The sequence below is a fragment of the Ipomoea nil genome, unplaced genomic scaffold (genome assembly GCF_001879475.1).
Source record: "Ipomoea nil cultivar Tokyo-kokei standard unplaced genomic scaffold, Asagao_1.1 scaffold3065, whole genome shotgun sequence".
NCBI classification, from domain to species: Eukaryota; Viridiplantae; Streptophyta; class Magnoliopsida; order Solanales; family Convolvulaceae; genus Ipomoea; species Ipomoea nil.
In genome coordinates this window covers 1,432,677-1,450,392 of record NW_017619493.1, presented here as the reverse complement: position 1 = coordinate 1,450,392, position 17,716 = coordinate 1,432,677, and the positions used below count along the sequence as shown (strand labels likewise).

Here is a 17,716-nt window from a genome sequence, read left to right as displayed (position 1 = left end):
GTGCACGATATAATTTGCCGTAATTAATCTGTCAACTTAAAAAGAATATCGTTCGATATCATTTAGAACAATCATTATTGTGTGGAACATAGTCCATATAAGTTGTCTAGACCATATTTTGTATACTATAAAATAATGTACATTCACTACAAAAATAATGTACATTCAGCACAAAAATAATGTACATTGTATTAAGGGAATGTACATTATTTTTGTACTGAATGTATATTATATTGTATAATGTACATTCATCACAAAAATAATGTACATTTAACATATTATAAATGTACTTTAAATTATAATCCACATAACATTGTGTGGACCTTGCCCATTTAGCCTACTAGTTTGAAAAGGTCAAGCCTGCCAAAAAAGACTTCAAACCATTATTTGTAAGTTAATTTTTTTTCAAAGTAAAGCTTGACTTAAAAATCCGAGTGTCAATCCGTAGCCTCAAACAACCTATCTATGTGCAACTCATACCACCACATATATGTATAGGTCCAATATTAGCAAATTATATTATAGACTAGAGTCCACATTATTAATTGTGAACTATGAAAAAAAAAAACATCTAAATTATGTATTTACTCTTAATATATTATGTATCTTTAATTAACAAAATATGTACCTAGAAATAAACTAGAGGTACATACTATGCCAGACAATTTATATCATAGGTCATGGTCCACATAGTATTATGGATTCTGAATTGAAACGACAAGGTACACATACACCTAAAGTACAAAATTTCATAACACAAGACACAGAAAATCACAACATAAAACACATACACTTGTTATATATTTACTTGTTTTTCAAATTTTTTATAGGTACATAGTTTGTGTCCATAGGCATAGAATTTCACTACACAAGACACAAAAATTCATAACATAACACACAAGTACTAATTTGCTTCAGATGCATAATTCATATTCTTAAGGTACAGAATTCCATAACACAAGACAAAAACTCACAACACCCATAAGACACAAACTGACAAACACATGCACTAATGTCCACAATGCACAGTAAACCTTGGTCTATAATATAAGGATTGAATATGTTAACCAGTTGTATATAGTTTCGCAAATTATGCTGTGGACTCGTGTCCACAATGCATTGTGGACACGAGTCCAAAACGACGTCGTATTAAGAGAAAACGCGGCCTTCCAGTTTTAAAAAAAAATTTGATTTTATCTCGCCGTTAACAGCGTTATTCGTTTGTGGCATTATGAGTGTACAGCTATGGAATTATGAATGTACAGTTATGCAATTATGAATGTACAGTTATGGAATTATAAATGTAAGTTATGGAATTATGAACACAGAGCTCTAACATTATGAACTTACAATTATGAACATATAGTGATAAAATTATGAACATAGAGCTCTAAAATTGTGAACATAGAGTTTCAAAAATTATGAATTTACAGTTATTAATTTATGAATGTACAGTTACGGAATTATAAATATACAGTTATGCAATTATGAATATACAGTTATGCAATTATGAACACAGAGCTCTGACATTATGAACTTACAATTATGAACATATAGTGATAAAATTATGAACATATACTCCTATAACAAAGTAGTCTGAAATAATAAAAAAAAAAAATTGAAGAGAACGATGCCTAACGGCACTGTTACCTGTCCAGCATGCATGCTGGACACGGGTCCATAGCATAACGATTGATATAATTTGGACGCATGTGGACTATGGTCCATAATATAACAATTCCCCTATCTTTCAAAAGGCCACCCGTCGATATCATTTAATTTAGTCCGCTAATTTGAACAAGAGCATTGTTTGATATTAATCCCTCTATCCCATTTTGTCTGTCATATTTACTACTTATTGGTTAAATCAATACTTTATTCATTGTTTATTTTCTTTAGTATTTTTTAAATTATTTTTAAATTTAATTTTTTGTGTTTAATAGTAATTATAATGTAGTTTCTAAATGTATAAAATTTATATACTAATATCGAACTTAATATTATAAAAAATTAAATTAAAAATGACTTCAATCAAATCTCGTTAATTGAATCAGACAAATAAAATAACACAGAGGGTGGGGGTGTATTATAGAATGATAATGTGCTATCCCGGAAAGAGCATATATATAAAATTCCAAGTTATAGTTCCACCGGGATAATGACTTCAAACCAATAGCAAGGTTTTACTGTTCCTAGTCAAGCTTGACTGGGACGATAGTAGATGACTTCAAAACAATAAATATCTGTTCTATATGCACTAAATGGTTCTTATATAAGGAAGCTAAGGTTAGAGAATAAGTTGTGTGGAAGCTACAATATATGCACTAAGAGTGATCAATATATAGCTATACTTTTATAGTTCATAGAATGGGGAATGTATTATTATGGGTAATATTGGTGATTGGGGTGAACACTTGGGGGTCTTTAGGGTGTTTGGAGGAAGAGAGGATTGCTTTGTTACAAGTAAAAGCCCATATAAAATATAGCTATGATAAACCTCTGGTTTCATGGGTAGATGATAAGAGAAGTGACTGCTGCAAATGGTCCAGAGTAAAATGTAGTAATATCACGGGGAGAGTAACCGAACTCTCTCTTGAATTTCTAAGGGATGAAAGATTTGGAGATTGGTATATAAATGCCTCAATATTTCTCCCATTCAAACAACTCAACTATCTAGATTTGTCAGAAAATAAATTGGCTGGTGCGGTTGAAAATGAAGGTAAATTAATGCTCTTTCTTAAACTCATTTATTGTTTTAATTGTAATATACTTCTTTACTAATTAAGTAATTAATGAAGTTGAATTCTCAGAAAAAAATTAATTTGTAATTTATTAGTATATCAAATCTAATTGTCTTTTAATGTAAATATATTCATATTAGTTGCAATTAGAATTTATTTTGTTCCATTGAGTATTTATTTCAATTGTTGTTTATAATTAATTATTAATATTACTTATATTTATAATTTATTAGCTTTAATTAAGAGTCTTTTTTTTTTTTTACGAAGTAATTATCTAGGTAAGTAAATATTATTTTTCTTATCATTTATTGTAATTATTTGCAATTATTAATGTAAATCTGTATCTAGATATTATTTTCATTTAACTAAAGAGTTAATTTCCAAAATGGTCCTCCAACTATAGCATTTTCTCAGATTGATTCCTTGACTTTTAATTGCACCCAAACTGGTCCTCCGATTATTCAAATTTAGGTCATATTGGTCCTCCATTAGTATTGGTGTTAAGTTGGTGTTAGAATGAAGGGTAAAAAGGGTAATTCGGGTGTTCAGCTCCATTTTAATGAAATTCCTTCAACCAATTTGCAACTTCCCCACCCCACATCTCAGTTTTTGATACTAAGACACCCCGCTTCAATCCCCTCATCACTCACCCTGCATCCACTCATACAATGCTTCATCAAGCCCACACATTTCTTGGCAATGCAACAAACTTCAGGATCCCCAATTCTCTCACTATGACCAAAGACCAATCTTTCCAGTTTGACACAACCAGAAGCAATTGCAGACAGATTAGTAATATTAGTCTCTGTATTGTCAAGCATCAGTTCCTTCAGATTTTTATTGTTCTTAGCAATGGCGATCAAGCCTTCTTCTCCAACCGGCATCTCCCAATCGGGCGTCATCGTCAAATGCAGAGTCTCCAAGTTCGAACATTTTGACACAGCCGTCACGCCAACATTGCTAAGCTGAAGCGATTCTAGATGGATCAAAACTAAACTATTGTTTCCATTAGTAATAGTTTCCAGACAGCTATCCCAAGGCCTAAAACAACGCAAAATCTTTAGGGCTTTCAGATTCTTTGACCCGGCGATTAACAGCCCAAATCGCTGGGCGTAGTAAATGTACTTCAGAGAAATGGATTTCAGCAACGAAGTTGCGGCTCCCGCGCAGACCAGGTCAGGAACGACACCGCCGTCACTGGCAGTGGTGACGCAGAGGGACCCGAACGTGACAATTGACAATATCGCATGAAAATTTCCTCAGCCGCTCGCAACTCCGTGCCAGCGCCGCCAGCCCGACACCGGTCACGCCGTGGCACGGCGGACTTTCAGGCGCGTGTTGTTGCGGCAATGGGGGGCTATGCGGAGCAGAGGATCATCTCTCACCCTCTGCTGGTTGGGTCCTTTGTTGGCTATGGAAGTTCACAACCTTCGATTGGATTACAGCTATGTAAGATTGTTCACCTTCTAATTTGTTTCGTTAATTTGGAGAAAAAATCATAGCGCCTGGGCTTGTTAACAATAAACAACATAAATTGTCGGTTTTGTCCTCCATTTTAACGCCATCTTGACACCAATACTAACAAAAGACTAATATGGCTTAAATTTCAATAGTCAGATGACCAGTTTAGGTGTAATTAAAAGTCAAAGAATCAATTTGAAAAATGACTATAGTCGGAGGACCATTTTGAGAATTAACTCTTTAACTAAACAATAACTTGATAATATCTATATTATCGAATAGTATTATTTACTAATTATAGGTAACATCCTAGAAATCAATAAAATATGTAACTAAAAACATTCATATTATAAATTAAATAAGAGTCAATGTTGTATGATTTTAATAACAATATAAAATATGTTAAGTGTAATCATGTGTATTGATAACTTGTAAATTTTGATTTTTTTTTTTTTTTGTGTACAATGATAAAATATTTTTAAAATTAACATTTTTTTCATTTATGTACAAACTCTAGTAACGAAATGTTTCTTAATTTATTATTATTTTTTTCTTGAATTATTACATGCACTTTCTAAACTTTTATAATAGCAACAACAATAATTATAATGTTCATTTTCTTTTATTTTATTATAACAATTAAATTAGTGTATGCAAAAAGAACTCCTAACAATTTTTTCCTCTTTTCTTTCTGTTTTTTTTGCAACTCTTTTTCTCTGAGCTGAGGTAAGAATTTAAATATAGTAATTTTTAATGAATTTGATTTTTTTAATTTCTTTCAATCATTAAAAAGATAAAGGATATTATTTTATAAATAATCATCATCCTAAAAGAACATGGATGTCATACTAGAATTATCCTAAAAATACTTTATCTTTTCTTCGCTTAAATCAAACATTGTTCACTATGGGACAAATTTGAATTTTCTTTTCCAAACTTATATTGCTTCAATAAGAATATACGTATTATTACAAGTACATCTATACTTTTTGGGATAAAATTTCTCTCCACTTTGAAAATTCAAATACAAAATTTTCATTATCTAATCAATATTTTATAACAAAAAAAAAATCCAAAATACCAATTAGAGTTTGCAAGAGGACAAGTTCATATAACTACAGTTAAATTTTTAATCATATACACAAGAAAAGCCTATAAATTCATATAATACAACTTTATTGCATAACTCTTTAGTTACTCGACAACATTGGTAAACCCATTATAGATCACATGTCACTTTCAATAAAAAAATAAGTTAACATTACGGACTCATCAATGATCGTCAAAATGCATTAAGAAGACTTAATTTCTTTTAATATATGAGAATTGTTAAACATGATTTTTATTTTTGATCACAACTATCTACAACAATACTCCTTTTTACTTTTATGTTTAGCACAAATTGAAACTACTCATTTTGATTATATTGAAAATGTAATCAGTTCTATTTTATATTGATTGACTTTTAAATTTAAAAATAATATGAATTATTATTTACTTATTTTAATTTTCTCATTGGGAATTTGGGCATTAGTTTAATCACACAATGGACATATCATAACTAGTATTATGCATAAGATTAAATTTTGTTTGTTCCCATGAAAGAGTTAATTTTGTAATTACCTATATAATTAAATATTATTTGATATATTGCAAACAAATACGTAAAGGGAACTAAAATCAACCAATAAATATATTTATTTACAAAATGAACAAAAATTATTAAAATTACAAAAAAATATATTTTGAAAATAAAACTACGGGGCACTGCTGCCTAGACGAAATTCTAATTTAGTAATATATATATAGTTTGACTTTTTGAGGATCATTTTAAAATTTTAAATTCAAAAGATAAATTTAACTGACGATGTTCGATCTACCCAAGAGAAGTGAAAACATGCAGTAAATTAGAAGACTTAACTGAATTCATCTTCACCTTTTTACTGATATTTGAAGGATGTTAACAGGTTTTGATAAACTGTCAAAACTCCAAAATTTGGAAATACTTGATATGGGCGTTAATAACTTAAATCGCAGCATTTTGTCTTCTCTCAGCAATCTTTTATCACTCAAATATCTCTATTTGTTTGATAATCCATTGAACTCGCATTTGAATAATTCAGGTATGTTTATCTAATGACTTATATCAAGTTATCAACCATTATAATATGATGTTGTCAAATATATAATGAGTTCAATATTCATTTTATATATGTTGTTTCCTTCACATGTTGAAAGTATATAAATGTATATATATGTAGGTAACGAACGGCTCACAGGGTTAATCAACTTGGAGGAACTCCACATGAGATACACTCAGATGGAAGAAATCAATATTCTATCAGTTTTGAGTAAATTAATCTTTTCTAATATTATTTATATTTATGTCGTACATATAACATTTTTTCTGTAGTACTTTTTTTTTTTTTTAAGTGAACTAAATTTTGTAATAAATTCACATATGCATCTTAATATAGATGTTATATATATATATATATATATATATATATATATATATATATATATATATTGGTTGGACAATGCTTCTAATGCTGCTAGTGCAGATTCACAATTAAATATGCAAAAATGTGTCACACAATGTTTGAAAATGCACCACAATAAAATACACCAATGCACCACAAAATATTGCACGATACTGCACTGGTGCATTTTCGAACACTTTGTGGTTTATTTATACGTACTTAATGATAGTGACCGTATGGCCGCACGAGAAGTACTATTTAAAAGAGAACCTGACTCTCTCTCTCTCTCTATATATATATACACACGCACACACATACACGGAATATTTAGACATGTTAGTATATAACTAATTTCTAAGTATCCTTTCTTGCAATGCCGTACAGATTTAAAGGACTTCATTAGTCTAAAGGTGCTAGACATAGGCTTCAACAAATTTCAGAGCTTTGGACCAATTAATGGTATTCCACTATTCCATATATACACACACACATGCATCCACTACAATATATTCCGCATTAATTAATTACTTGATTTTTTTTTATTTGTTTTTTGGTAGGGAAAGAGAGGTTAAGCCTCAAAATTATCTAATTCTGTGGGTGTGGAATTAATTACTTGATTTACTTCTACATGTAATGTTAGGCAGATAAATGTTTAATTTCAACCACAAATTTACTTACCTATTTTTTTGTACAGACGTTGGAGGAGCAAAGAAATTGGAGGAATTGTATTTATTCGAATGTAGATTTAATCAAAGTATATTTCAGTCACTTAAAGGATTTCCTTCGCTTAAGATTTTGGATCTAATGGATAATGATTTTTATGATGGACCATTGCACATACAAGGTGAATCCCATATATATGCAATAGTAGTTTCTTCGATCATTCTCTACCTTCACATCTATAATGTGAATAATTTACTTACAACTTTTTTGACAGATATAAATGATTTAAGAAATCTAAAGGAGTTATATTTGAGTGACAATTATTTTGAGGGTTTTGAGACATCTGCAAATCATTCAGGTTAATTAATTTTATATCATTATTACTTATCATCTTCCATGCATGCTATATACATATGTATGTATATTAATATTAATCTTTTACTTATTCTCAAAATATTAATCTTTTACTTTTTTAATGTCAAATCAGGATCATCAAGGCACACGATTAGAAATAAGAGCTATCTCGAAGTATTGCACTTAAATAACATCTCTTTTGACATGACTAAGCTACTATCATCTTTGGCAGCATTTCCATCCATTAAAACTCTTGAATTACAGAGAGTTAATGTTACAAACATCGATGCAATTCATGGTAAGGAAAGCGAAAAATTTAGACTCACCCCCCTATATATTCTGCTTATACTTCTTTAAATTTTCTAATTATCTTTTTTTTTTTTTTTTTTTTTTTTTATGTGACATGTAATCAAGCATTAAAAAATCTAAGCAGCCTTGAAGAGTTGCATCTTGATGGCTCTAATCTTCATAAGGACTTCCTTTCAAATATTGGACCAATGGAGTCACTCAAAGTCTTATCATTAAGTGGAGCCCAAGTAGGAGGCACTCTACCTAACAAAGGTACTGTTTTAAAAATAATTTTTACTGGTTATGATCCTACTATATACATACTAGCATATATGGTACTATGTAATAGCTTAAGTTTAAGCTATTGTTAATTAATTATATCACTACAGGTCTGTGTGAACTAAAGAACCTTCAAGAGCTTTGGCTTAGTGAAAATCAGTTGGAGGGAAAGATTCCATCATATTTTGGAAATTTAACATCCCTCCGTTATGTTAATCTCTCCCTAAATAAGCTTTCTGGGAATATTGAGCTATCTCCACTGTCAACACTCACATCACTTGAATATCTTTCAATTATGAACAACTCCTTTGAAGTTGCAAGCTCATTCAGGTCTTTTGCTAACAATTCCAAACTTAGGGTCATCCTTGCTGATCGAAATAAAGTAATTGCGGATACCCAGTTACAAGGTTTTGTCCCTAAGTTCCAGCTAGATTCCCTTAGTTTGTCAAATTGCATCGACCTTCTAAAGTTGCCAAGATTTCTTCACTACCAGCGTGATCTGAAGGTTCTTAGGATCTCTAGAAACAATTTGGAGGGAGAATTTCCCAGTTGGTTGCTTCAAAACAACACAAAACTTCAATATTTTCTTATGAACAACAATGCTTTTACAGGAAGCCTTAAGTTGTCATCACATGTGAACCCTAATCTACAAATAATTAATGTCTCCAACAACAAGTTGTGTGGAGAAATATCTGGGAACTTCAGCTCATCTTTTCCCAATATTTTAGCACTGAACCTCTCTAGCAACTTGTTTAGTGGTCAGCTACATTCCCTTATCGGCACACACTTAGGGTTTTTGGACTTGTCAAATAATTCATTCACAGGAGAAATTCCTAAAGAGATGTTGATAAGTTGCTCATCATTGGTGATTCTTAAACTGTCAAACAATAAGCTGGAAGGACAAATTGTCCAAGAATTCGACTACTTATCTTCTCTGGAGTACTTGCATCTTGATGGTAACAATTTCGAAGGGACCATACCAAATAGCCTTTCTAATCTGCCCTTGCATTCTTTGGATATTCGTGACAACAAACTTTCTGGAGAAATTCCAAGATGGATGGGTCGTTTAACCAGTTTGGTGCAACTCACTTTGTCCAAAAATCATCTTGAAGGTCATATCCCTATAGAGTTTTGTAACCTAAAAAGCCTCTCTATTCTCGACTTGTCAGAGAATAACTTAACAGGGTCAATTCCATCGTGCCTCAACCCATCCTCCATAAAACATGTTTCTCTTAGTAAACATCAACTCAGCGGTCAACTCACGCGTGCATTTTTTAACAACACTGCCTTGGTTATACTTGATCTGAGTTATAATAGTTTTGTTGGAATAATTCCAGAATGGATAGGCACTATATCAAGGTTGAGCTCTCTTCTCCTTAATGGAAATCGATTTGAAGGGAAGGTTCCAACTCAAGTATGTCAACTAATGAGATTAAGTTTGTTGGATTTATCTAACAATTTACTCAGTGGTGTGATCCCACGTTGCTTGGGTAAGATTAGTCTAGAAGGGACTAATGAACAGTTCAGAGGCATCAATTTGCCATTTGAATATTATAGCATTAACGATGCAATATTGGATCGTCTCCACTATGAGTGGGGAAGTGATGATGAGTATATTCCAATGTTAGCAGTGGATGTGCTTCCTGAGGTGCAATTTAGAACAAAGGGAAATTTATATAACTATCAAAACAGCATCCTCAAATATATGTCTGGAATTGATCTCTCCGGTAATAAGTTAACTGGAGAAATTCCATTTGAATTGGGAAATTTGACTAAGATACATGCATTGAACTTGTCATATAACAACCTTAGTGGTATGATCCCAGAGACATTGTCAAAGTTGGAAAATATCGAAAGTCTAGATCTTTCCCGCAACAAGTTGAGTGGAAAAATCCCCATCACACTCATTAACCTCCGCTGGTTGGAGTTCTTTAGTGTTGCATACAACAATTTAACAGGTGCAATACCAGAACCAAAAGCTCAGTTTGCAACCTTTGATGAAAGCAGCTACGAAGGTAATCCTTATCTTTGTGGACCCCCATTACAAGTTAGTTGCAGCAGCCTTGAGCTACCGATACCTCCATTGCAGAATGATACAAATGGTGAGAGTGAAGAGAGCAATGATGTTGATATGGATGTTTTTTACATCAGTTTTGGTGTAGCTTATGTTATTTTTTTGTTGGTAGTGGTGTTAGTGTTATATATTAATCCTTACTGGAGGAATATATGGTTTCAACTTATTGAAGCCATTGTACGTAATTGGTTTTGTCGAGGTACAATCTAAATGTTCATAGTTTAGACTTTCATTGTAATGTGATCAAATGTACTGTAAACTAGTGTAATAATGTGGAGATCAGAATTAATCTTAATACATGTAAATATTTGCTCCCTATCTTACATAATGTGTTCTATACTTTTTCTATTAAAATATTAATTATATATGAATATGCACAAGAGACCAAGAGTTTGCATGCTCCAAGATAATCTTCAAGAAAATACAAGAAGCTAGCATACCATTCAAGAAGACGAAGAGAGCACTACAAGAAAATTGTTGATTAGTGAGAGGTGAAACCGTCACTAAAAATTAAATAACCATCATAAAAGATTTTTAGTGACGGGAAATTTACCGTCACGACCCGTCGTTATTTCTTCCGAGGATAAAACCAAATAATGACGGGATATGATACCATCATTAATAAGCATATAGTGATAGTGTATTTACTGTCACTAAAATGTTCTTTTTGTGATAGAAAATCCCGTCACTAATATAACTACTCACTAACATAATTTCCTCTCGTTATATTCTTTTAATGATGGTGAATCCCGTCATTAATATTACTATTTACTAACCAAAATTTTCCTCATTATATTAAATTTTACCGTCACTAAATCTAGGTTTTTTTTTTTCTTTCTAATTTGGTATATATATTGTTGCTTCTCATTAAATATTAACTTTTGTAATACATTTTTTATCGCTAATCTACATTATGTTCTAATTATAGATATTGTATCGGTAACATATATAATTTTTAACATAATGGAATCAAATTAAACTCGATTAATATGTTAAAAGATTTCATCATCACCACTAAAATGAAATATTTCGCACAACTTTGTAAAGACTATAAACAAAGAAACTAATTATAATGAATAGCCATAGTAATGTATCTGTTGGCTATTTTGAAAGGAGAGGCTGTATAAATTGACATGATTAGTTTATACAAAAGCAACCCCCCAAAAAAATGTCCAATCTGCTGTACTTCATACAAAAAGAGTTTACTTTCAATGTGGTGTTTTTTTTTGAAAATTTTCAATGTGGTGTTAGGTATGCTCTTTTTCATCAATAACTTTGCCACCTGATAGATAAAAATAGCCTGTGAGGATATACTCTGTATAATTGCAGTTAATAAATATCATGCATGCACTTTCACAATCAAATGTGTATAATGAAGCATATATTTAACCCACAATTCAATCAACCCAACCACATAGATGAAGGGCCAAGAAAAATGTAGTGTGCAATTCAAGTTATATATTCTCATATAAAACTCACAACTCCAGCTAAATGACATTCATAAAACTTTAACTACAATCCTCATAGTAAAGGAAACATATATTTCATATCAATATAGAGTTAATGTATATACATACATATTTCATTTAAACAAATGAAGTGAACTTACATCATCCAAAAGCACACGGTTGCTATACATAATAACCAGTGTTAGAAGTAACCTGCATTGTAATGCAAAATATAAGAATATTAGTTCTTAAAAGTTGTCTGTACATAGTGCCCCATAATTGCCCCTTTAGGCTACAAAATTCCTTAGTTAAATCAACAAAAGTGCCATCCTCTAAACCAAACAGCAAGCACTCACACCTCAAGTTACTTTACCAAGAGCTGGCTGCCAAGCTGTTTAATCAAGCATACACAACTTACACAACATGCAACTCAATCATACTACAATCCTTACCCTACACAAGGTGTGGGACCGATGCTTAAGAGTCATGAATAGAAATCAATACAATCTTTACCCTCCACCTTCCACCCTCAGGATCCAGACCAACCCCTCTCATGCAGACCTCTACATTTTTACAAGAGGGATTCCCAGAGCTTACACTAGAGCAATGGTCACCCTCAAGCCACCCACAAAGAGCACACAAACCATAATAATAATAATAATAATAATAATAATAATAATAATAATAATAATAATAATAATAATAATAATAATAATAAATAATACACATCTAGATCCATCAAGTCATCTAACAATAATTTTTCCAAGAGCCACAACTTAATTAAATTGATATACTGGTAAAAGCGATAGAAATATTTATTTTACCTTAATACTAAAGTCAAAAGAAACAATGTTCATATCTTGAGTTCTAAGCACCCTGCAATGATAAAATTGTAGTCATTTTGTATAAGGAACTCAAAAAAATAATATAAGTTAGTTACGTTATTTCCTATATAGTAAGCAAAATTAAAGGTTTCTCTCCATTAACTTTATGTACCTGTTGAATATCATCACCGGTTGTAATTATAACTGATGGTGAATCTTCATTCTCTATTCGGATCAACCTACTTTCAAATATATCCATGCGCCTCTTAAGGTCACGATTTTCTTCACCCTTTTCATAGAGTTTAGCCTCTAGCTCTTTGATATAAGTAGATTTACTGTCATTAAAGTTTTTCCGCTTCACTCCACCCCCATAGCCATATACATGACCATGGCGTTGTTGTCCAAAATGTTTTTCAACAACTTCAAGGTTTGAAAGTGATGGATTGGACTTAATAGTCTTCACAATTTCATTCTATAAAAAGTTTACAAAAGTTAAAAGTATATCAAGATAAAAATGAACAAGATCAATGTAAAAGGGATAAATAATGACACTTACATATTTTTCTTCTTCTTTTGTCTCATTTAATTTTTCATTTTTGCTTCTAGTCTTTAAGAAAATTACTCCCAAATCAGGTGGTTGTGAATCTTTACCTCCCTATAAGTTGAGGAAAAAAATGTCATTCTAAGTAAAAAACTGCATAGATAACTAGCAGAGAAGTGTTTTTTTAGTACATTTTCATATATGATTTCTCTATGTGGCTTACTCCCTATGCGATGAGGCATTCCCATATCTGATGCAGACCTATTCTTAGTATTCTGCTGACTGATTTTCTGCATGACTTTCAAATGTAAGTGATTATTTAAATAGAAATATTTATTTATAATATGTAAAACCATCATTACCACATGATGCATGCAATAATGATGCATGCAATTTGAAGTTCTGACGAGTTGAAGCATCAAATGTGTCAACACCTACTTCCCACAACTCCTTTAACTCTTCTATTAAAGGTTTGAGATAGATGTCAATTGCATCACCAGGACCCTCAGGACCGGGTATGAGCATTGATAGAATAAAATTGGAATCCTTCATGCACATTCAGGGAGGCAAATTGTATGGAATGAGTATTACTGGCCAAATGCTGTATGATGTTTTGGATTGATTAAATGGTTGGAAACCATCACTTGCAAGACCAAGTCTTACATTGCGAGGCTCTAAAGAAAAATCTTTGTGAATTTCATCAAAGTATTTCCATGCCATAGAATCAGCCGGATGTCTCATCACTCCATCATCCACTCTTGAGTCATGATGCCATCTCATAAAAGAAGCTATATTCCTAGACATGAATAATCTCTGAAGCCTTGGCTTTAACGGAAAGTATCGCATTGTCTTCAATGATACTTTTTTGCCATTACTTTTAATTTTAATTTCTCCACTATGAATATCTTCTTTCCATCTTGAAGCACCACAAATTTTGCATGAACTACAGTCATCATCATCTTTCCAATACAACATACAATTATTAACACATGCATCTATTTTTTCATAAGAGAGGCCAAGATCTCTAATGATTTTTTTTTTGCATCATAATATGTTTCTGGCAAAGATGATCCTGATGGAAGTATGTCTTTTAACATTTGTAGCAACATGTCAAATGATTCATTACTCCATCGACCAATGCTCTTGATATATAGCAATTTGACAATGATCGATAACTTAGAGGTATTACATCCTTGGTAAGCTGGTTGCTCAAATTCCTTTAACAGCCTGTAAAATGCATTTGCTTCCTCATTTGGTTCCTCTCCATGCTCAATGTGATTTGAAGTACCAATATTAGATCCACTCTTATCAAAACTATAATACTCAGGATATATATCTTCTAATAATTCTTGAATCTCCTCATCATTTTCACTTTCGTGTTCTTCTTCTTCATTATCAGATTGTGGTTCACCACGCCTTTCACCATGATGATACCAAAATGTATAATTTGGCAAAATTCCATACACATATAGATGCATTTCAACCACTTCACGAGATCTATAACCACTATTCTTACACTTAACACACGGACACCGTATTTTATGCTCTTCACCCGTCTTGAGAAATGCATAATTCAAAAACTTTTGAACGCCATCTTTATAGTGTTCGTTCAATCTATCATTGAAAAAACTCATCCATTTCTTGCTAGGTGCCATTATAAACAAAATAATGAAAGCTATACAGCAAAATTCGAAACCTGAATTTAATTTAAAATGACAATTTATTAACCAATAAAATCCATTATATATATAATGCATAGTATTCTAAAAAATATAATGTAATCTGTCAAAGTCTACATGATTTTCAAGAGTCAAATTTTCTTAATTTATTTACATTTCTTCAACCAAATTTCCAAGAATTATTTTTCATTTTACAAGATACAGACAAGAAAATAAAGAACTTAATGATTTAGAATACATAATTGTAATTTAAAAAATTCTTTTTAAATTCAGAACACATAATTGCAACTTAGAAATTTCTTCTTAAAATTCACCCAAAACAAGAATATATTCAAAGAGAAAACAAAGGTGACATAAACAATAAAAGAAATTAAGAAAAACAAACTAAACAAACAAGAAACACCTAATATTTTAATGAAATTTACAAATTCAACTTAGATAAGTTCATGACTACAAGAAAAAATGACATAGGCCATAAATACAAAAAAAAAGACTAATAAATGAAAACTTCTATAAGAGTTTTGAAAAATCAAATAGGTAGAAAATAAAACTCTTCCTTTTTCAGATGCTATATAATGTACTACGGAAAATACAAAAAGAATGGTTTTTTTTTTTTTTTGTTTTTTTTTGTTTTTTTTTTTGTTTTTTTGTGAAAAATGGGTTATGGGTAAAATAAGGCTGAAAGTAGGATTTCTTGATTGTGGGTATTTGTTTATGATTAAAGACGGCCGATGAAGGGTAACGAAGCATTTTCTTTACCATTGTTTGAGTGTACTGTATGCATCAAGTTCTACCAAATTAAATGTCCTAAGAAATGGTGAAAATGCAGGAGATGTCGAAAGAGAAGGGAGAAAGGTGTGTGGTTGTAAAACCTTGTGTAGCTACAAACACTATTCTATAAATGAAAAAAAAAACAAAAAAAAAAAACAAAAACAAACACAGTGAAGTTGAAACAGAGAATAAAAAATGTGAATCAAGATCTTCATTTTGGAAGATATTTTTATCTCCTCTAACAAGTCAAAAACACAGGTTCCCGGAATTTAAAAAAAAAAAAAAAAATTTGTTGCCCAACATTACACCACCTATAAGAATACTGTTTGTTCAAAAAATCATAATCCTATATATGTTTACAGCACAAAACTATTGCATATACATAGACAATCCCCCCTCCCCCAAAAAAAAAAAAAAACATTACTCCTACCCCAATAAGTTTAGGTACAGAGATAAATAGATAGATAGATGCAGTGAAAGATAAAATACTGTGATTACTGGACATGCCCATTGTTGGAGATTACATTCAAGATGGTGGTTTAAAGTGTGTAGAAGGAAGACACTCTTGTCCCACATTGGAAGGATAAGGGACTAATTCCCACCTTTTTAATACCAACCCATTTGGAAGGCTTAAACTATTGTAGAGAGAGAAGGAAAGGAAACCCCACACGCGCGCCGCCGCCGCCCGTTCGGTTCGGTTCGGTTCGCACGCGCGTCGCGGTGTGGTGTGGTGTGGTCAGTGTTTTACTCGGACTTTATTTTAATTATGAGTTTTTTCCTTTTTAGAGGTAGATTTCATGTAGAAATCTACCGGTCAGCGTTTTACTCGGACTTTATTTTAATTCCGAGTTTTTTCCTTTTTAGAGGTAGATTTCATGTAGAAATCTACCATCCACACATTAAGTTGTGGTGGAACAAGTCTTCCTATTCTTGTGGGCATTTTCACCACAACTCTTCCTAAAATCGTGGAGCATGAATGGCTGAGAGGGGAGGGGCGGGTATTTCCAATACTATAAATACCCTGCTTCTCCTCAGTTCTATTCACTCATCAAATTCTCTTCTTCTCTTCTGCAATCCTGAGCTTCGGTGTTAACTGGTCGAAAGCAACCGGTAAGACTACAACCGTCTCCGGGAAATTTTTGCTTTTAAGGTAGTGTCTTGCACACGTCACCGATCCCTTCAGGATTCATCCATTCTCAGCCTATAAAAAAACAGTAGCCTCAGGTCTACGACATATTCTATCTGAATTTTCCCCAACAGTTAAAAGCAAAAAATTCATTCCTTTTTATTATTTCGGATATGATATCGAGCTTCGTACCTAAGCCTGCATCTGACCTTGCCAAGCTTCAACCTCTTGACGGCTTAAACTATCGTCGTTGGGCAGTCAAGATGCTCATACACATCGAATCTGCTGAACTGGAATACGTTCTCACGTATGTTCCTGAACCTGCTCAAGCGAAAGCTGTTGACTCCACTAATCCTCAAACAGAGGACGGCTCCACTTCAACCCCTGTGTCTGCAACACCTGAACCTGTCACAACTGACAAGTCTCAAGACATTCGGGCTAAGTTCGAGCGGGACAACAAAACGGTTCGCGGTCTTCTGCTGCATCACATGTTTGACAACCTGTTAGACATCTATGCTAAATACAAATCTGCAAAGGAAATCTGGGACATGCTCAAAAGGAAGTATGGTGCTGATGATGCAGGTCGGAGGAAGTACACGGTTGGGAGGTGGCTCAACTATCGTATGGTGGATACAAAACCAGTGATCGAGCAAGTGCACGAATATGAGAATCTGGTGTCCGACCTTGAAGCTGAACTCATTCCGGTAAGTGAAGTGCTACAAACCTATGCCTTACTTGAGAAGTTTCCAGAATCCTGGGGAGAGTTTCAAAACAAAGTAAAACATGAGTCCAAGGATTACTCTTGGGAAGAGATGGTCAATCACATCAACATAGAAGACGCCTATCGACAAAGGTCTGTTTCTAATTCTGGTACGTTAAAAGCTAACATGGTTGAATCCAGTGATGTTAAAGGTGATAGGTCCAGAACTGGGAGTGGTGGACAAAATAAAGGCTGGAAAAGAGGAGTCAAAGCCAACAATAACA

The 17,716-nt window shown here is 32.4% G+C and overlaps 1 protein-coding gene across 3 annotated transcripts; it reads left to right on the top strand.

The window, feature by feature from the left end:
* The first annotated feature begins 2,292 nt into the window (after positions 1-2,292).
* On the top strand, positions 2,293-10,666 carry LOC109164433 (LRR receptor-like serine/threonine-protein kinase GSO2). 3 transcript variants are annotated; one of them, XM_019312973.1, is made up of 9 exons: positions 2,293-2,719; positions 6,170-6,325; positions 6,464-6,553; positions 7,070-7,144; positions 7,380-7,529; positions 7,623-7,706; positions 7,935-8,000; positions 8,117-8,263; positions 8,380-10,666. In XM_019312973.1, the coding sequence occupies exons 1-9, from the start codon at positions 2,368-2,370 to the stop codon at positions 10,551-10,553; spliced, it is 3,294 nt and encodes a 1,097-aa protein (XP_019168518.1). In that variant the 5' UTR covers positions 2,293-2,367; the 3' UTR covers positions 10,554-10,666. The 3 variants fall into 3 exon arrangements, with proteins under 3 accessions (XP_019168518.1, XP_019168517.1, XP_019168519.1); XM_019312972.1 differs by having other exon boundaries at positions 7,836-8,000; XM_019312974.1 differs by lacking the exon at positions 6,170-6,325 and having other exon boundaries at positions 7,836-8,000.
* The last annotated feature ends 7,050 nt before the right edge of the window (positions 10,667-17,716 follow it).